General features: G+C 43.8%; 2 protein-coding genes across 4 annotated transcripts in view; one reads left to right on the forward strand and one right to left on the reverse strand.

Moving 5' to 3' along the window:
• Positions 1-20,353, reverse strand: part of fancm (FA complementation group M) — a 32,616-nt gene extending 12,263 nt beyond the window's left edge. The window contains exons 1-10 of one of the 3 annotated variants that reach the window (XM_063007093.1): positions 19,513-20,353; positions 18,915-19,087; positions 16,840-16,917; positions 15,921-16,079; positions 3,670-3,801; positions 2,939-3,071; positions 2,031-2,123; positions 1,372-1,464; positions 1,070-1,266; positions 153-359 (exon numbers count right to left, since the gene is read on the reverse strand). In XM_063007093.1, the coding sequence (XP_062863163.1) occupies positions 153-359; positions 1,070-1,266; positions 1,372-1,464; positions 2,031-2,123; positions 2,939-3,071; positions 3,670-3,801; positions 15,921-16,079; positions 16,840-16,917; positions 18,915-19,087; positions 19,513-20,146 (1,899 nt within the window). In that variant the 5' untranslated portion in view covers positions 20,147-20,353. Of the gene's footprint in view, positions 1-152; positions 360-1,069; positions 1,267-1,362; positions 1,465-2,030; positions 2,124-2,238; positions 2,768-2,938; positions 3,072-3,669; positions 3,802-15,920; positions 16,080-16,839; positions 16,918-18,914; positions 19,088-19,512 lie in introns of those variants that run through there. The other 2 variants (XM_063007092.1, XM_063007094.1) reach the window with 2 other exon arrangements.
• On the forward strand, positions 6,243-9,547 carry soul3 (heme-binding protein soul3). Its single transcript, XM_063008025.1, has 5 exons — positions 6,243-6,486; positions 8,009-8,103; positions 8,303-8,444; positions 8,724-8,907; positions 9,268-9,547. The coding sequence occupies exons 1-5, from the start codon at positions 6,243-6,245 to the stop codon at positions 9,437-9,439; spliced, it is 837 nt and encodes a 278-aa protein (XP_062864095.1). The 3' UTR covers positions 9,440-9,547.
• Positions 20,354-21,709: the final 1,356 nt, after the last annotated feature.

Raw genomic sequence — 21,709 nt, forward strand, 5'->3', positions numbered from 1 at the left:
GCAGTAGGCAGCTCACTAGGTTTTCGGACAGACCCTGGGTCTCTTTCTGCTGCCACTGTGATACACAATCCCCGGGACTTAGACATACACTGACAAATGAGAATCAGCGCTGGTTGGTTGGTTGGCTGGTTGGTTGGTTGGTTGGGACTCACCCGCTCCTCGCGTCCCTCAGCCAGTATGACCACTATCCTTCCCTGCCTGTGGCGCCCGGTCCGGCCCATTCTCTGCACCAGGCGGATGGGACTTTTCTGGGCGTCGAAGCACACGATCAGATCCACGTCGCCGATGTCGAGGCCCTCCTCGCCCACGCACGTGGACACCAGGGTGTTGAAACCGCCCTCTCGGAACCTCCGCACCACCTACGAGCGTGCACGCACAAACAAGAGTACGTGCAGTTAGCTGCCATGCAACGTACATATAAGGACGGCAGCTCATATGATTGGACGCTGGAACAGGAAAGCCCTGTCCCAAATGTTCGGGACATACCTATAAGCTGTGTTTATATAATTCGAATTATGTAACTGTTAGAAACGGGCGTGGCTGAAACAATCAACCATACGTCTGCAGCATTTGAATTTTTGAGCAATTAAGGGTTAAGTGTAGCCTAGCAGTTAAGGTACCGGACTAGTAATCAGAAGGTTGCTGGTTCGAGCCCCACCACTGCCAGGTTGCCACTGTTGGGCCCCTGAGCAAGGCCCTTAACCCTCAATTGCTTAGACTGTATACTGTCACCGTACTGTAAGTCACTTTGGGTAAAAGTGTCTGCTAAATGACAAAAATGTAAAGTGGCAGCTTGGCGGGGGTGGGGCTTGAACCGGCAACCTTCTCGTTACTAGTCCAGTACCTAAACCGCTGAGCTACCTACCACACAGTCATGGACCATTTTGCATCTCCAATTCATCCACTTGCACGTCTTTGTACTGTGGGAGGAAACCCACACAGACACGGGGAGAACATGCAAACTCCACACAGAAAGGACCCGGACCGCTCCACCTGGGAATCGAACCCAGGACCTCCTCGCTGTGAGGCGACAGTGCTTTAACCGGGTGCGTGTACATGGCGTTTCTACCTCCAGCTGTTCCTTCTGGGTGAAGCCTCGCACCCCTTTTCCGGCCGACGCCTGACCCATGAAGGTCATGACCCTGACCAGAGGCTGGTGGCGGTTCAGCATCTCGGCGATTTCCTGAACGCTCTCGCGGAAAGACGAGAAAATCATCACTCGTGTACTTCCTCCTTTTAGCGTGTCGTCGGGGTCTGCAGAACCGCCTAGAGCGAACAGATCAGAAACAAAAATGGTTCACGACTATATTCACCAGGGACGCACTGGGGAGGGTTTGGGTCTTGAAACGAGAGAGAACAGACCTGCAGTACCTGCGCTGTCGGCCCACGTGCGGAAGTGCTGCAGCACCACCTGGTCCAGCTTCTCCAGTTTTGGGTGGCTGTAAAAATACGGCTCCTCGGGTCCTGAAAGTGGAATCAGATCATCAGATATTTGGTCTTAGACTTTTTAAGGTGGTCGGTCGTAGAATTTAAGGTTGTCATGGATACAACCTTAGGGCAGCATGGTGGCTAACTGGGTAGCACTGTCACCTCACAGAAAGAAGGTCCTGGGTTCGGTCCCCAGGTGGGGCGGTCCGGGTCCTGTCTGTGTGGGTTTCCTCCGGGTGCTCCGGTTTCCTCCCACAGTCCAAAAACATGCAGCCAGACTAATTGGAGACACTGAATCGTCCTATAGGTACCCGGCCACTAGGATGCATAAACCAGTGCATTGTAGTGCCGGTCCCGAGCCCGGATGAACAGGGAGGGTCGTGTCAGGAAGGGCATCCGGTGTATAAACTGTGCCAAATCAATAATGCGGACCACGATCCGCCGACGACCCCTAACGGGAGCAGCCGAGGAAATAGATGTATAGATAGATGGATACAACCTTAAAGTTGCCAGGGTAATAAGGGAATTGGTTACAACCATCTATTAGGATAGAAAAGAAGATAGACGAGACTTAATTTGTTGTACTAAGCAGAATCACTTACCCTTGGTAGAGGTGAGGAACATGGTCTCCATTGCCTTGTATAGGTCCATAAAGACTGGACAGCGCTGCAGCTCGTTTCTGGCTCGTGAGTACTCTAAGAGAGCACAAAGATAGATCCAGTAACTATTTCCAGCACTGAAATTCATTCAGAATGAAGACAGACTAGATTTACACTACATAAGCTTGTTATTCAAATGTCATTCTAAAACCTTGGGCTCCACTTTTGGAGGAACGTTGGAGTAGTTCGTCTGAGGAAGCATTTCCAATGTTCCAATTCATCCCGAAAGCATATAAAGCTGGGGTTGACGTCGGGGCTTTAATCGGTTCCACTTAATCTTTACACCAAACTATGCCAACAGTGGAGTACAGACACGCTGGAACAGGACAGGACCTTCTCCATACTGTTGCCATGAAGTTGGAAGCATGATATTAATATTACAGTATTATTAACTTTAACATTAACAGTTAAGGCATTTAGAAGACACTCAGATCTAAATTGACTTACAGCCAAATACAAAGCAAGCAGTTGATACCTTGAGGGCCTTGCTCAGGGGCCGATCTTCAATGAGCAAGTCCAGATTAACAGTGGAGAACATTAACCTCTGGATTAAGAACACTCTATATACCTGTTAGCTATAGGTGTAACAAACAGAACAGCCAATGATTAGAAGGGCTGTGGTGGCTCAGAGCTTAGGGTACTGGATTAGTAATCAGAAGGTCGCAAGTTCAAGCCCAAATGCCAATAAGCTTCCACTTGAATTGTATTCGGTCATAATTGTAAGTCGCTCTGGATTAAAGGCGTCTGCTAAAAGCTCCCACTGTAACTGTAAATAATTAAAAGGGCTGTCCACATACTTTTGACAATGTGTTGCATTTATAAAACAAAGGCTGTTCAATCTCCTGACGTACCTTTAGTGCCCGACATGATGTTCTGAGCGAAGAAGAACAGCGATCGTAGGCCCATCTGCTGCAGGAGCTCAAAGCCGTGACACAGACTTATACAGAGAGCGAAATCCCCCTCCAGCGCACCCTGCTGCGCCCCCTGTCCCGAACCAAAATCATCATCACCATCATCATCAATCACAAGATCACATTCCATAATGTCCTCCCAGCTAAGCATCACAACTTGATCAGAATTAAATATCTGGCTGTAATGTATAATGGCTCTCGCTGTGGTTCGGTGGAGTCCTAAAGGCTTAAAAATGGCTATGTGACCAGCTTTAGGCTGATATAGTTAGACACCATGTGTACCAAGGCATAGTGTTTTTGTAGAACCTTTAGGGTCACCCAATTTTCCATCACTGGATTGTCAAACCTCCATGCTGGCTGAGGAGGACCTCAGACTAGCGCGTGTTCTTTTCACCAGCCAGCAGCAGACTCTCACGAAAGGAACATGCCACGCCCCAAGTGTTCCCTGCCTTAGACACCACCAATGGCACCCACGACTTATAGTACAGTGACAGTACCCTGTCTAATTGAGGGTTAAGGCCTTGCTCAAGAACCCAACAGTGGCAACCTGGCAGTGATGGGGCTTGAACCAGCGACCTTTCGGTTACTAGTCCAGTACCTTAACCACTAAGCTACAACTGCCCTACAGTAGTGTATAATATGTGCAGACAAACTGGCATAGCAATCCGTACCTTGACGTGAGGTGGAGGGTTGCGTCGGAACTGATCCCGAGCCAGAATCAGCTGGTACTTTGTGAGGGAGCGAAGGTCTCGATGCTGAAGCACCCTCACCTGAGTCAGACGGGCTGTGAACCTCTCCAGAACCTGTTCGGAATAAAGAGAAGAGGCCGTCAGGTTACATCCATCACAAAGGCTGTGACAACAGAACAGGAAATAGCTGTGAGTGTGTGTGTCCTAGTTTTAGAGATAATAGATGTTGTGCAGAAGGGACGCTTGTGTGCGATTCAGCCATTCAGCTCTATAATGCGGATTACATAGCCATTACTTATGTAAAGATGCTGCTGTTTGAGTCGGTCATCTTCTAGACCATCAGTGGTCACAGGACGCTGCCCACAGGGCGCTGTTGGCTGGATGTTTTTTAGGTTGGTGGACTTTTCTTAGTCCAGCAGTGACAGTGAAGTGTTTAAAAACTCCAGCAGGGCTGCTGTGTCTGATCTACTCATACCAGCACAACACACACTAACACACCAGCACCATGTCATTGTCACTGCAGTGCTGAGAATGATCCACCACCTAAATAATACCTGCTCTGTGGTGGTCCTGATCACTGAAGAACAGGGTGAAAGGGGGCTAAAAAAGTATGTTGAGAAACAGATGGACTACAGTCAGTAATTGTAGAACTACAAAGTGCTTCTATATGGTAAATGGAGCTGATAAAATGGACAGTGTGTATACAACCCCTGGCAAAAATTATGGAATCACCACTCTTGGAAGATGTTCTTTCAATTGTTTAATTTTGTAGAAAAAAAATAAATCACAGACATGCCACAAAACTATCATTTCTCAAACTGTCAACCCTCTGGCATTAAGAAACAATAAAAAAAGAAACAAATATAATAGTTGTGGTCAGTCACAATTGCTTTTTTTTAGATCAAGTAGAGGAAAAAAATATGGAATCACTCAAATCTGAGGAAAAAATTATGGAATCATTAGAAAACACTGCACCATTATTACTTTGTTGCACCACCTCTGGCTTTTATAATGGTTTAAACTCTCTGAGGCATGGAGTTAACTAATGACAAACAGTATTCTTCATCAATCTGCCTTCAACTGTCTCTTGCTGTTGCCAGATCAGCTTTGCAGGTTGGAACCTTGTCATTGACCATTTTCTTCAATTTCCACCAGAGATTTTCAAATGGATTGAGATCCGGACTATTTGCAGGCCATGCCATTGACATTATATGTTTTCTTGAAGGAAAGTTTTCACGTCCTTTGCCCTATGGCAAGATGCATTATCATCTTGAAAAATGAAGTCATCATCACCAAACATCCTTTCAACTGATGGAATAAGAAAAGCGTCCAAAATTTCAATGTGGACTTTGGCATTTATTGAAGACCATCTCCCCTGTGCCTTTACCCGACATGCAGGCCCATATCATCAACAACTGTGGAAATTAACATGTTTTCTTTAGGCAGTTATCTTCATAAATTTCATTGGACAGACACCAAACAAAAGTTCCAGCATCATCACCTTGCCCAATGCAGATTCGCGATTCATCACTGAAGATCACTTATATCCAGTCACCCACAGTCCACGATTGCTTTTCTTTAGCCTACTTTAACCTTGTTCTTTTCTTTTTAGGTGTTAATGGTGGCTTTTGTTTGGCTTTTCTGTATGTAAATCCCATTTCTTTTAGGTGATTTCTTACAGTTCAGTCACAGACATTGACTCCACTTTCCGGCCACTTGTTTCTCATTTGTTTTGTTGTGCATTTTCTGTTTTCAAGACATATTGCTTTGTTTTCTATCTTGATGCTTTGATGTCTTACTTGGTCTACCAGTATGCTTCCCTTTTACAACCTTCCCATTTTGTTTGTACTTGGTCCAGATCAAGTTTGAACTGACATATCTTGTGTTGGAACCATGATTCATGACAATCTGCTTTGTGCAACAGCTCTCCGAGGTGTAAGCACTCTTTTTAAACTGAAGAATAATTAGCAAATCTAATCTGCTGCAGATGTTTTGTTTTTAAACTGCAAATTACAGAGTGATTCCATAATTTTTTCCTCAGATTTCAGTGATTCCATATTTTTTTCCTCTACTTGATCTAAAAAAAGCAATTGTGACTGACCACAACTATTATATTTGTTTCTTTTTTTTTATTGTTTCTTAATGCCAGAAGGTTGACATTTTGAAAAATGATAGTTTTGTGGCATGTCTGTGATTTATTTATTTTTCTACAAAATTAAACAATTGACAGAACATCTTCCAAGAGTGGTGATTCCATAATTTTTGCCAGGGGTTGTAGAAAGCGGTGGTTGTGAAAGTGAAAGAATGCCGCTCCGCTGAGGCCTTTTATACCCTCACAGTGAGGAGGCGGGGCTTGTATAAGGTCACGTGGTGGTGTGCTTTTTATAAACAAAAACCAGCACTGTAGCACTGAACGTGTTCGGAGTTGAACTGTGCTGTGTGTTGTGGTTTCTTTTAGGATTGTTTTGACAGGAGAAACGGGATTTAACTGTTAACAAGGGTTCGAAACGTGGTTCAATTCAGTCAGACTGGACATTTTATGCTATAAGTGCATTATGGATGCAGGTGGTTGTCAGATGAACGGAGGAGGTGGTGGCGGCGCGGGAGATACGCAAGGATCCGGACCCGAGCACGGATTAATCACGCTGGAAGATCTCGACTCGTTCGCGGAGAACCAGCGGTCAGACTCGGAAGCAGGCAGCCTAGAGGAGACGGACATGACGGACGATGATGAGCAGGAGAGATTGTTACGTTACTGGCAGGACGTAGCCAGAGGACATCGGGTCGAAGTGCCCAGAGGTGGGTGGACAGACAAATTATGCGCAAATTTGATCAGCCGTGAGTTTATCAGAGCAGAACTGATCTGACCTACTTTTAGGCAGATCAAGCCGCTTACATGTCAAGCGGATTAGGTTGCGAAAAAGTAGTCCCACAGGGAACAGTTCGTGCCAACTGGTGGCCAGACTGGTAGCCCAACTTGTCACGTTGACGCACCAGTTCACACGATTGAAATAAATAATTAAAAACTGACACGGCTGTTTTGTTTACGGTTTGAACCACGTGACTTCCAGCCACAGTCCACAAGGACCCTACAAACATTAAAACCACCTCCTTGTTTCTACACTCACTGTCCATTTGATCAGCTCCACTTACCATATAGAAGCACTTTGTAGTTCTACAATTACTGACTGTAGTCCATCTGTTTCTCTGCATGCTTTGTTACCCCCTTTCATGCTGTTCTTTAATGGTCAGGACCCCCACAGGACCACCACAGAGCAGGTATTATTTAGGTGGTGGATCATTCTCAGCACTGCAGTGACACTGACATGGTGGTGGTGTGTTAGTGTGTGTTGTGCTGGTATGAGCGGATCAGACACAGCAGTGCTGCTGGAGTTTCTAAACACCTCACTGTCACTGCTGGACTAAGAAACGTCCACCAACCTAAAAAACATCCAGCCAACAGCGCCCCGTGGGCAGCGTCCTGTGAACACTGATGAAGGTCTAGAAGATGACCAACTCAAACAGCAGAAATAGATGAGCGATCGTCTCCGACTTTACATCTACAAGGTGGACCAACTAGGTAGGAGTGTCTAATAGAGTGGACCGTGAGTGGACACGGTATTTGAAATCCACCACCTAAATAATACCTGCTCTGTGGGGGTCCTGATCATTGAAGAACAGCATAAAAGGAGACTAACAAAGCATGCAGAGAAACAGATGTTCAGACTACAGTCAGTAATTGTACAGTAGAACAACAAAGTGCTTCTATATGGTAAGTGGAGCTGATGAAATGCGCTAGGCCACCAAAGCTGAGATTCGAGCTCAGCAGGCCGCTGCACCACCCGAGCGCCGTTGTATCAATGCTGAACAGCTTTTGTTAATCATGAGCTTTTGGAGTATGTCTGTGGCAATTTGTGCCTATTTTATATTTCATCAAAACAGCATCTGCGTGGGGACAATGGTAGCTCAGCGGTTAAAGTATTGGAGTAGTAATCAGAAGGCAGGTGGTTCAAGCCCAACCACTGCTAAGTTGCCAATGTGTGGCCCCTGAGCAAGGCCCTTAACCCTCAATTGCTAGCTGTTTTCAGTCCTAATTATAACTCACTTTTGATAAAAGCGTCTGCTTAATGGGATAACTGTACACGAGAGGTTAGACGCCGATATTGGACAGAGAGGCTGATTCTCTGTTTTATCCCTGAGGTATTTAGTTCAGTGGGGTTATTCCCAAACTGTTGGCTCAATGTTTATCATTTATTTAATGTACTTGCTTGTCAGCGATGGGTGCGACTAGAAGACCTGAACGCTTCTGTTGTCTTTCCAGATATGGCAGAACCCATTCAACAACTAACCACCAATAATAACGGCACACACCAGCGGGAAACGGTTCCCTTCACGCTCATCACGCGCAAGGAGAAGGTACGTCTATGTCGGCTAACGTTTTTTTTAAACAATCCGAGAACACAAGCATTTACTTAAATCAGAAAACGACAGTGTTTAGTTTTGTGTGCGTTTCCAGTAAACCAGACCAGACCATGAATGAACATGACATGCTGTCGTGTGGTATCAATCCATCAGTCTTAATATTCAAACACCTATTTTCTTTGATGTTTTGCAGTGCGGGGACGTACTTTATGAGAAGCGGCGTTACGACAAGGCACACTGGGCCTGCATCACAGTGGAGGAGGAAACGTACGAACAGAGCTTCTGCTACGGCTTTATGAAGATCATGAAGTACATCTGCCAGCAGAATTCTTTAGGTCGGTGGCTATATATTTTTCCATCAGGAATCGCTCTTAATTCCTGTGTCCAATCTGGCAACCCTGTTTGCTGCACCACACCTACTCTGGACTAGGAGGTCTTCAGGCTGGCACATGCTTCCTCAGACACGTGTGAAGCCATTGCCAGTGGAGGACTCTAAGTCTTCTCTAAGCACGTCCAGAGGACCACAGTGTACTCTCCGATTTCCTCCACCACTCATGCCGCCACCTCGAGTAGAAATTAACAGCTGGATTTCTATCCTGTCTCTTGGATTACAGGCAGTTATCTGGGCATGACCATACCTATCCTGACCGTGGTGCGACCAGAGGGGACGAACACCGGCCTGTCAAGAGTGGTCACCGTCGCGTATTTCCTGCCCTCGAACCACCAGGCTCAGCCTCCAACACCCCACGATCCCGGCATAACGACTGAAGTGTGGCCGGCCACCACGGTCTACAGCAGGTCAACTAATGAAGTTCTTCATTTACACCGTTACGATTCACTTACGGTCTTGTATAGTCAATCCTACGGCAATTCAGTTAGTAATTGGTTAGTCAAAATGTCCAAGATGTCAAAGTGTAAAGCAGCTAAAATTCTACCGAAGTAAATTCTACTTTATTTTACTCTGTACCAGAAAATCCTACTGGAATATGTCTAATCATTAGTCATGATCTAAAGACGATACCAGACACCTCAGGACTCCTTCAGTTGGCGTTCTGGCAGGTGGCGCTAATGTGTGGACTCTGTGTACTGTATATTTGTAGGTCAAAATTTTGCCTGAACATTCCGTCCTAAATCTTTAATGCATTTTCCACATTGCAGGGCATTTACGGGCACTACGAACGAGACCACGCTCATCAGTCAGATCAACACCCTGGCAGAGCTGCTGGATTCTCCCGGCCTGTACGTGAGCGATTCCTTCATCATGGCTGGATACAGCAACCCTGCAGCCGCGCTCCGGAATAACGAGATGTGGTTTATCGAGAGGCCGTGAGGGCTTTCCTGGTTCACGCCCTGCCTGAACCTCAACGAATCACCTTTATTAGACTTTAACTAACCATGCACATTATTTTACCTTCATTCATACCTACATTCACATTTATGGCACTTAGCAGATGATTTTATCCATACGATTATCACTGAATACAAATGAAGCAATTAAGGGTTAAGGGTCTTGCTTAGGGGCCCCACAGCTTGGCAATAGTGGGACTTGAATTAGCAACCTTGGGATTACTAGTTAAGTAAACTCTGAAAGGACTGAAGTTTTAACACTGTGCATAGAGTATATATATATAATCAGTAAGCTACATCCAAAGTGTCCAGATGTCCAGAGTGTAAATAACAAATGTGACCAAATACAATTCAAGCAAGTGAGAGTTAAGGGTCTAGTAGTCCAATAGTGGCCATGGTGGGGGACTTGAACTGGCAACCCTCTGATTACTAGTTAAGATAACTCTGACTGGGGACTGAGAGTAAGTACACTAACCAGGGTTTTAAAACTGTGTGTCGAATTCATGTTACTGTTAACATGTTGGGTATGGCTGAAATCTATCAGTATATATACATATATATATATACAGTGTATCACAAAAGTGAGTACACCCCTCACATTTCTGCAGATATTTAAGTATATCTTTTCATGGGACAACACTGACAAAATGACACTTTGACACAATGAAAAGTAGTCTGTGTGCAGCTTATATAACAGTGTAAATTTATTCTTCCCTCAAAATAACTCAATATACAGCCATTAATGTCTAAACCACCGACAACAAAAGTGAGTACACCCCTTAGTGAAAGTTCCTGAAGTGTCAATATTTTGTGTGGCCACCATTATTTCCCAGAACTGCCTTAACTCTCCTGGGCATGGAGTTTACCAGAGCTTCACAGGTTGCCACTGAAATGCTTTTCCACTCCTCCATGACGACATCACGGAGCTGGCGGATATTCGAGACTTTGCGCTCCTCCACCTTCCGTTTGAGGATGCCCCAAAGATGTTCTATTGGGTTTAGGTCTGGAGACATGCTTGGCCAGTCCATCACCTTTACCCTCAGCCTCTTCAATAAAGCAGTGGTCGTCTTAGAGGTGTGTTTGGGGTCATTATCATGCTGGAACACTGCCCTGCGACCCAGTTTCCGGAGGGAGGGGATCATGCTCTGCTTCAGTATTTCACAGTACATATTGGAGTTCATGTGTCCCTCAATGAAATGTAACTCCCCAACACCTGCTGCACTCATGCAGCCCCAGACCATGGCATTCCCATCACCATGCTTGACTGTAGGCATGACACACTTATCTTTGTACTCCTCACCTGATTGCCGCCACACATGCTTGAGACCATCTGAACCAAACAAATTAATCTTGGTCTCATCAGACCATAGGACATGGTTCCAGTAATCCATGTCCTTTGTTGACATGTCTTCAGCAAACTGTTTGCGGGCTTTCTTGTGTAGAGACTTCAGAAGAGGCTTCCTTCTGGGGTGACAGCCATGCAGACCAATTTGATGTAGTGTGCGGCGTATGGTCTGAGCACTGACAGGCTGACCCCCCACCTTTTCAATCTCTGCAGCAATGCTGACAGCACTCCTGCGCCTATCTTTCAAAGACAGCAGTTGGATGTGACGCTGAGCACGTGCACTCAGCTTCTTTGGACGACCAACGCGAGGTCTTTTCTGAGTGGACCCTGCTCTTTTAAAACGCTGGATGATCTTGGCCACTGTGCTACAGCTCAGTTTCAGGGTGTTGGCAATCTTCTTGTAGCCTTGGCCATCTTCATGTAGCGCAACAATTCGTCTTTTAAGATCCTCAGAGAGTTCTTTGCCATGAGGTGCCATGTTGGAACTTTCAGTGACCAGTATGAGAGAGTTTGAGAGCTGTACTACTAAATTGAACACACCTGCTCCCTATGCACACCTGAGACCTAGTAACACTAACAAATCACATGACATTTTGGAGGGAAAATGACAAGCAGTGCTCAATTTGGACATTTAGGGGTGTAGTCTCTTAGGGGTGTACTCACTTTTGTTGCCGGTGGTTTAGACATTAATGGCTGTATATTGAGTTATTTTGAGGGAAGAATAAATTTACACTGTTATATAAGCTGCACACAGACTACTTTTCATTGTGTCAAAGTGTCATTTTGTCAGTGTTGTCCCATGAAAAGATATACTTAAATATCTGCAGAAATGTGAGGGGTGTACTCACTTTTGTGATACACTGTATATGGTGTTTATATATGTATATATTTGATATATGTGTGTGTGTGTGTGTATATATATATATAGGGTTTTTTGTCTTATGCTACATCCAAAGTGTCCAGATGTCCAGGGTGTAAATAACAAGTGACCAAACACAATTCAAGTAAGTCAGGGTTAAGGGTCTTGCTCAGAGGCCAAATAGTGGCAACTTGGCGATGAACTGGCAACCCTGTGATTTACTAGTCGAGAGACTGGGGACTGAGAGGAAGAACACTAACCAGGGTGGAGTTCATGAGTGTTACTGACAGGCAACATGTTGGGTGTGGCTGAAAACTATATATATATTATATTATATAGTGGGTGTGGCTAGTTGGGTGTTTCTTATGCTACATCCACAGTGTAAACAACAAGTGATCAAATCCTATTTGCCAACCCAGACATACCCTGAGGCAAAGACTGTTGAAATGTTCCACAGTGGATTGTTTTACATGTGGGTAATGATAGTAGATGCGGATAGATACAGGGGCACGCCCTTTCGGTTTGGAATGAACACAACGTCTCCCAACAAAGACAGTGGTGTGCCACCTCTCGATTGCTCCACAACGAGAAGCTATCCTCCATTGACACCGCGTAGGGCCGGGCACCTAATGACCAGTCACATACACTCGTATAGAAGTACAAACGGGGCTTTAATAGGACTGGACGACGTCTGAACTAGGGTTGTGTTGAGCTGTTCCGGCTGTGGCGTTCGAGAACAACTCAGTACCTCGTGGCTAAAAATAGGTTCTCACATGCGTCAGGATTATCTATGTAGGGTTTATGGGTTATGTGTATGTGTTTTGGAAAATCGAGTATTAAACGGGCTACCTAAATCACTTGTGGACAAGTAGGCTGGTATAAGACATGTCCACCTTGACCCTTGGACCTTTGCCATATTTCTGATCACTGGGCTAGAAAAAACCTACCCAAAATTGCAATTGGTGCTTTAAAGCTGTCAAAAAGTCTGACCTGCACCTCAACCGAACTCATTTAAGTCACTTAAATTAAAGTAATACTCAGGAGGCCATCTATTTTTTTTTTTGGCTTCTTGTCAAAATGTGAGCCATAGAATCTCAAAATATGACAGAGTGTAGTGTCCGTTTAAATATGCACACACTACGACATGGTAAAACCAAAGCTTTCGGACATCTTGCTGTATTTGAGTGTCGTGTATGTACAGAACACGGAGGATTAGTTAGAAACTGTTTCTATGGGATTAGATTCCTAATATGCCACTATTTTATTACTCTTACTAGTATTAAATCTAGAGATAAGGCACTTTGTATTAATGTTCTAGCTGCCTTGGTGTTTGTCAGGGTCTTGGTGGGTCCGGTTTCCCTGGAATCGCCCCAGACAGGACGCCAATCCAGCCCAGGCAGAGACAATCATGTTTGTATATAGAACAGAGTTTTTCAAAGACGAAAAAATGGGTTGCAGAGAAAAATAATAACAAACGCCATATCTGTATTTTTAAAGGTTTTGTAATTAAAGATTTGGCTCACTGTTGTTAAAGCCACAAGTTGTTCGCTTTTGTGCTAAGCCTCTATGGGCACGGCCCAGGACCCACCGGGTTCAAGGGGGGTTGAAAGGCCAAAAATCTCTGCTGTCTGACAATCAAACACACTGTGTATTAGTCCTCCATTAGTCCTCCTACATTAAGTAGGGACCATGTTAACAGGCACTACTACATATTCCGAAACCGTACAAAGCCATACACACCAGTATGATGAATGTTCATTCCAATATACACATAGGCACCAGTACAAACGAATAAAAGGACTCGTATTTCTGCACTACATCAACACCGTAATGTTTTAGTCTCCTGCCATTAAAAACAACCCGTCTTGGTTTTATAAGCTGTTTGGAAAACTGTGCCATATAATGTGCCGAATAAAGCTGTGAACCGCAAAGAGAACCACTGTGCATTAGTGACTGTGTTCATGTTTGTCTTAAAGGAAAAACGTCAATAAAATGATACCAAATGTTATCACCTAATCTTGCTATTCTGCTGTTTGGTGTTTGTATGGTGATGTGTGCACATGTGAGTTTAAATACACCAAGTCACGACACTACAATCATGGAACGTACACAAGTTGCCTCTATAATAGAGCATACACAAATCACCGCTATCATAGAGCATACACTGGTCGCTGCTATAATAGGGCATAGACTAATCAACGCTGTCATAGACCATACAAGTCGCCTCTATAATAGAGCATACACCAATCGCCGCTATCATAGAGCATACACAAGTTGCCTCTATCATAGAGCATACACGAGTTGCCTCTCTAATAGAGCGTACACGAGTTGCCTCTCTAATAGAGCGTACACGAGTTGCCTCTCTAATAGAGCGTACACGAGTTGCCTCTCTAATAGAGCGTACACGAGTTGCCTCTCTAATAGAGCGTACACGAGTTGCCTCTCTAATAGAGCGTACACGAGTTGCCTCTCTAATAGAGCGTACACGAGTTGCCTCTCTAATAGAGCGTACACGAGTTGCCTCTCTAATAGAGCGTACACAAGTCGCCCCTCTAATAGAGCGTACACAAGTCGCCCCTCTATTAGAGCGTACACAAGTCGCCCCTCTATTAGAGCGTACACAAGTCGCCCCTCTAATAGAGCGTACACAAGTCGCCTCTCTAATAGAGCGTACACAAGTCGCCTCTCTAATAGAGCGTACACAAGTCGCCTCTCTAATAGAGCGTACACAAGTCGCCTCTCTAATAGAGCGTACACAAGTCGCCTCTCTAATAGAGCGTACACAAGTCGCCTCTCTAATAGAGCGTACACAAGTCGCCTCTCTAATAGAGCGTACACAAGTTGCCTCTATAATAGAGCGTACACAAGTTGCCTCTCTAATAGAGCGTACACAAGTTGCCTCTATAAGAGCATACACAAGTTGCCTCTATAATAGAGCGTACACAAGTTTCCTCTATAATAGAGCGTACACAAGTTGCCTCTATAATAGAGCGTACACAAGTTGCCTCTATAATAGAGCGTACACAAGTTGCCTCTATAATAGAGCATACACAAGTTGCCTCTCTAATAGAGCGTACACAAGTTGCCTCTATAAGAGCATACACAAGTTGCCTCTATAATAGAGCGTACACAAGTTGCCTCTATAATAGAGCGTACACAAGTTGCCTCTATAATAGAGCGTACACAAGTTGCCTCTATAATAGAGCGTACACAAGTTTCCTCTATAATAGAGCGTACACAAGTTTCCTCTATAATAGAGCATACACAAGTTGCCTCTATAATAGAGCGTACACAAGTTTCCTCTATAATAGAGCGTACACAAGTTGCCTCTATAATAGAACATACACAAGTCGCCTCTATAATAGAGCGTACACAAGTTGCCTCTATAATAGAGCGTACACAAGTTGCCTCTATAATAGAGCATACACAAGTTGCCTCTATAATAGAGCGTACACAAGTTTCCTCTATAATAGAGCGTACACAAGTTGCCTCTATAATAGAGCGTACACAAGTTGCCTCTATAATAGAGCATACACAAGTTGCCTCTATAATAGAACATACACAAGTCGCCTCTATAATAGAGCGTACACAAGTTGCCTCTATAATAGAGCGTACACAAGTTGCCTCTATAATAGAGCGTACACAAGTTTCCTCTATAATAGAGCGTACACAAGTTGCCTCTATAATAGAGCGTACACAAGTTGCCTCTATAATAGAGCGTACACAAGTTTCCTCTATAATAGAGCGTACACAAGTTGCCTCTATAATAGAGCGTACACAAGTTGCCTCTATAATAGAGCGTACACAAGTTGCCTCTATAATAGAGCATACACAAGTTGCCTCTATAATAGAGCGTACACAAGTTTCCTCTATAATAGAGCGTACACAAGTTGCCTCTATAATAGAGCGTACACAAGTTGCCTCTATAATAGAGCATACACAAGTTGCCTCTATAATAGAGCGTACACAAGTTTCCTCTATAATAGAGCGTACACAAGTTGCCTCTATAATAGAACATACACAAGTCGCCTCTATAATAGAGCGTACACAAGTTGCCTCTATAATAGAGCGTACACAAGTTGCCTCTATAATAGAGCATACACAAGTTGCCTCTATAATAGAGCGTACACAAGTTTCCTCTATAATAGAGCGTACACAAGTTGCCTCTATAATAGAGCATACACAAGTCACATATAAAATCGTAGAGAACGCACGAAACAGCCGCACGAAACAGCCACAAGAAAAAGTGCATCGTCCTACCTGTGAGTAACGAGACTGGTATCCGGTGAGCGACTCTCCCAAAGGAACGACAATCTTCTCCAAGCTGCGCTGATGTGTGTGAGCCTGAACATCTGGACTCTCCTCTGAGCGCAGCTCTATGTGAGAGATCAGCAGGTTGGAGATGACCTGCTGGACGGCCTGTACGCAGAGAAACAAGAGGTGAGACCACAAACACAGACTCAAACATTTGAGGGGTTTTGTTCCTGACCTTGGCAGTGGCTAGTGCTTCATGTACTTGGATGAATTGCATTCTAAGAGTCAGCTCATGGAACAGTGGTCACTTCGCAAGGTCAGGAAGAAAATCCAAACAGTCACTTTTTACTGATTGGAAATTAGGAAGGTAGGTCTGGATGGTGTGATTTGAACCCGGAGTCTAAGTAGAAGATACTGGAATGTAAGGGACATTGTTTACAGCCAAGCAAGCTTCACACAGTCATGGGCTTTAAACGCCGTTCGGTCAAAAAAGCAGTTGTGGGGTCAGGCACTGCCGTATTCATCCTAAAAAAGGTGGAGTTTACTAGAACCACTAGAGTTCCTCTTAAAACAAAATTGTCAGTGGGGCAAGAAAGGACCTTCCCTAAACTACTGCCTCATTTTAATTCTGTTTAATTGCATGTGTTTACCTGTTAGCCATGAATGTAGTTGAAACACCTGGACTCATTAAAAAAGGTGTCCATATACTTTTGGTCATATAGTTCTGAATACTCGTTAACTTCAAATTGTGTTGTGTTCGTTCTGTACCATACTGCTAGACCCCCAAAACTAAAGACAGGCTTACATTTAATACGTACTAATTTTAATATATGCTAATATACTATTATGCTATATGCTAATTGACAATGCTATATATGACAATGCACAAACATGTTGCTCTGTAAAGAACATCAAAAATCCAAACCTTCATGTCTCCACCAGGCGTAGCGCTGAGAGCCAAGACACGGAACTGCTTCGTATGATTCCAGAGTTCTCGAACCACCTGAAAGATACCACAGCAGACACATAAACAAAGCAGGGCATAGACCAGGGGGTTCACAGTATGTTGACAGTATCATGGGATGGATTGATAGATAGACATATGGATGGATGGATGGATGGATGGACGGACGGACGGATGGATGGATAGATGGATGGATAGATGGATAGACGGATGGATGGATGGACATATAGATGGATAGATGGATAAACAGATATATAGATGGATGGATGGATGGATGGATAGATAGACGGATGGATGGATAAACAGATATATGGATGGATGGATGGATGGATAAACAGATATATGGATGGATGGATGGATGGATGGATAAACAGATATATGGATGGATGGATGGATGGATAGACAGATATATAGATGGATGGATGGATGGATAAACAGATATATGGATGGATGGATGGATGGATGGATAAACAGATATATGGATGGATGGATGGATAAACAGATATATGGATGGATGGATGGATGGATAGACAGATATATAGATGGATGGATGGATGGATATATGGATGGATGGATGGATAGATAGACGGATGGATGGATAAACAGATATATGGATGGATGGATGGATGGATAAACAGATATATGGATGGATGGATGGATGGATAGACAGATATATAGATGGATGGATGGATGGATATATGGATGGATGGATGGATAGATAGACGGATGGATGGATAAACAGATATATGGATGGATGGATGGATGGATAAACAGATATATGGATGGATGGATGGATAAACAGATATATGGATGGATGGATAGATAGACGGATGGATGGATGGACATATAGATGGATAAACAGATATATAGATGGATGGATGGATGGATAGACAGATATATAGATGGATGGATGGATAGACAGATATATGGATGGATGGATGGATGGATGGATGGATGGATAGACAAATATATGGATGGATGGATGGATGGATGGATGGATAGACAGATATATAGATGGATGGATGGATAAACAGATATATGGATGGATGGATAGATAGACGGATGGATGGATGGACATATAGATGGATAAACAGATATATAGATGGATGGATGGATGGATAGATGGATGGATGGATGGATAGATAGACGGATGGATGGATAAACAGATATATGGATGGATGGATGGATGGATAAACAGATATATGGATGGATGGATAGATAGACGGATGGATGGATGGACATATAGATGGATAAACAGATATATAGATGGATGGATGGATGGATAGACAGATATATAGATGGATGGATGGATAGACAGATATATGGATGGATGGATGGATGGATGGATAGACAAATATATGGATGGATGGATGGATGGATGGATAAACAGATATATGGATGGATGGATGGATAAACAGATATATGGATGGATGGATGGATGGATATATGGATGGATGGATGGATAGATAGACGGATGGATGGATAAACAGATATATGGATGGATGGATGGATGGATAAACAGATATATGGATGGATGGATGGATAAACAGATATATGGATGGATGGATAGATAGACGGATGGATGGATGGACATATAGATGGATAAACAGATATATAGATGGATGGATGGATGGATAGACAGATATATAGATGGATGGATGGATAGACAGATATATGGATGGATGGATGGATGGATGGATGGATGGATAGACAAATATATGGATGGATGGATGGATGGATGGATAAACAGATATATGGATGGATGGATGGATAAACAGATATATGGATGGATGGATAGATAGACGGATGGATGGATGGACATATAGATGGATAAACAGATATATAGATGGATGGATGGATGGATAGACAGATATATAGATGGATGGATGGATAGACAGATATATGGATGGATGGATGGATGGATGGATGGATGGATAGACAAATATATAGATGGATGGATGGATGGATGGATGGGAGCAAAAGACCAAACAGTCCAATTAACAGATATACATCCAAATCAGACTTGAAAAGCCTACCTGACAATATGCATGATTTCCTGACGCTTTGTGAGCCTCATCAATAACGACGCACTTGATCTGAGTGGCAGGACACGTGTTACGGGACAAATCGTTCACCATGACCTGCGGCGTGAGGAAGAAAACCCGCCTGGTTCGCCACAGCTCCCTCCTCTGTGGTGCTGAAGTGCTCCCTAAAAATCAAACAAGTTCATATGAATGCAAAATGTTGCAAACCCTTTTTAAACCCTTTTTCTCCTACTCTAGTCATATCCGTTTACTCTGACCAAGTAGATAGAGCCCTCTGACAAGTGTGTAGTACCAAACCACTTATTTTTACATAGGGATCAGTATTAAGTACGGAAAGTCACACACTGCTCTACATTATTCATCTATGTGTAAGCACTATTGACCAGCCAATACAGGCCGCAATTGCAGCAGTAATGAGGAATCCCTTCAGACCAAACACCCTCAGACATAGACGATCGTGTCTGTGTTGGCACCCGGCCGACCGATAACAGAGCTAGAGAGCTCAGCAGTGGTGGGCTGGCGTGTTAGATCACTTCACCACCCGAGAACCCGAGAACAAAGTGTGATATTGCAAACTGGCATGAATTACCTGTCAGCTCAGCCATGTGCTGCTGAGGAATGCCCATCACTTTGTAGCAGGCTTCAATCTGCTGCGCCACGAGGGGCTTGGTGGGAGCCATGAAGACGATCCTTCCCGCGGGATACCACCTGTAGAAGTTATACATCACCACTGACGCTATGAAGGTCTTTCCTAGGCCAGTGGGCAGACAGACCAGCGTGTTCTGGAACAAGGCGGCTTCTGAGATCTTCAGCTGGTAGTCCCTGATGGGGTAGTTGGTCGGGTAGATCCAGACTTGACCCGAGGAGCTGTCGTAGCCTGGAAGAACTTCTGCTGAACTGTATGGATAAACGTTGCTGGGTGGATCTGAACTTTCTGGGTTGCTTTCCAGAGACTTCTCAGCTTCGTATACTGCCACGAGCATCAGGTCATCGTCGTCGTCCATGTCATCCTGCTTGGAAGACTGCTGGGCCGGATGTTCCTGACCAACCTTAGTCCAAAGCGAAGGCGCTGGAAGCTCAGATGTCCTGGGATTGACCTGTCCGCTGTGTGGGTTGGTTTTTCGCCTGGGTGCTGGCTTTTTCTTGGGGTCTTTGTGTGGAGGTGGTTTGGGAACTGATGTGCCCCATGTCTGAAACAAAGTCTTTTGATTTGAATTGCTCATTGTAAAATATGAGGCTGAATTTATTTGCCTTTTTAACTCGAGTACATGATGAAGTAGAGGATGGAGGTGTGCGGACTACTGTGACAGTTCTTCCACGTTATGGTTGCTTGTTATAAGAGTAGATTTGGGCTGTTTTTTTTACTTTAATAGTCCAAATCAGAGATATATATGCAAATTAGACTCTTCTTCAGCTGGTAAATCCATTAGTCCTGGTAAATGACTTGCAATTGAAAAAATAAGCGTTTTTAAAAAGAAAGCGTACGGAACACTGTTACTCCGCTCGGTAGCACAAACGTCAACTGAAATGCTTTGGCTTAAACATTTTTTTTTTTTACAAATTTAAATTCTGACCGTTAACTTAAATTGTTCCACACCTTGACCTGCAGCTGGAGTCCATTTCATTTTAAGTCCAGACGTCTTTTATTTGTTAGTTTCAATAAAAACAACAACAAACATCCAAACGCAACGAACACCGTCCTGTTGCTCTCCTCCCAACATGGATTCACATTTCGTATCTTGTCCAACCCTGCAGCGAAACATATAACAATAAATTCAACACAAAAACACCACAAATACGCCCAAAAATCCTAAATTACTGTTCGTTTTCCCTAGGAACTCGGTAAAGTAATCAAATGTGGCGCTCATGTGCGGTAACAAGCCATTCCGGTGCCGGGTCACAACCCGCATTCACGCTGATCCGATACTGTGTATACCAGCGCCATCTTGTGTCTTTATTGCTGTATAGGTTTATTTTCGAATATTCGACGTCAACTAACTGTTTTTGAGTCCATGACTCCATTTCAAATGTTTAAAATGTACACAACATAACCACAAATACATAATTAAGTAAAATGTTCACATACTATTCATAAAAATCCATAAATAATTCATAAATCGGCGCGACATTAAAAGCTAACGCTGATGATATGGCGTCGTGTGCCTCATAAGTTGGTCCAAGAGTTTGGACACCACTGCTTAAATGCCATATTCTAGATAAAATTATAAGTTAAGACATTTTACACTGAACAAACTGTCTTTTTCTACAGGTTTTTTACTTCCCCCTTAGTATGTTCATTTTTTATTTTATTAGGATTTTAACGTCATGTTTTACACACTTTGGTCATTTATGATGGTAGAAACGGTAGTTAATGGATGTTTAATGTCAAACACAGTCATGGACAATTTTGTATCTCCAATTCACTTCACTAGAACACAGAGATGGGGAGAACATGCAAACTCCACACAGAAAGGACCCAGACTGCCCCACCTGGGGATCAAACCCAAACCCTTCTTCCACTAGGATAATAGAAGGTGGCTAGAATTACTTTATTTGTCATATATATACTATGTACCGCACGTGTACGGTACAATTAAATTCTTTATTCACAGCCATTGTAGGGCATCAGTGGAGCTGAGAGGGTTAAGGAATGCTCAAGAGTCCAACAGCGGCTACGTGGCAGAGCCAGGATTCAAAACCACAACCTTTTAGTTGGTAACCCACAGCTCTACCCGCTAGGCAACCAGTGTCCCATGCAGGTTAGGTGTGGCATAATAACACAGTTT

The sequence above is a fragment of the Trichomycterus rosablanca genome, chromosome 13, assembly GCF_030014385.1.
Source record: "Trichomycterus rosablanca isolate fTriRos1 chromosome 13, fTriRos1.hap1, whole genome shotgun sequence".
NCBI lineage: Eukaryota > Metazoa > Chordata > Actinopteri > Siluriformes > Trichomycteridae > Trichomycterus > Trichomycterus rosablanca.

Bases quoted from the DNA above. Each gene is read 5' to 3' on its own strand.
- soul3 (XM_063008025.1), top strand. From the start codon at position 6,243: ATGGATGCAGGTGGTTGTCAGATGAACGGAGGAGGTGGTGGCGGCGCG. The intron at 8,104-8,302 runs GTACGTCTATGT...GATGTTTTGCAG, and splicing joins TCATCACGCGCAAGGAGAAG to TGCGGGGACGTACTTTATGA. The intron at 8,445-8,723 runs GTCGGTGGCTAT...CTTGGATTACAG, and splicing joins CTGCCAGCAGAATTCTTTAG to GCAGTTATCTGGGCATGACC.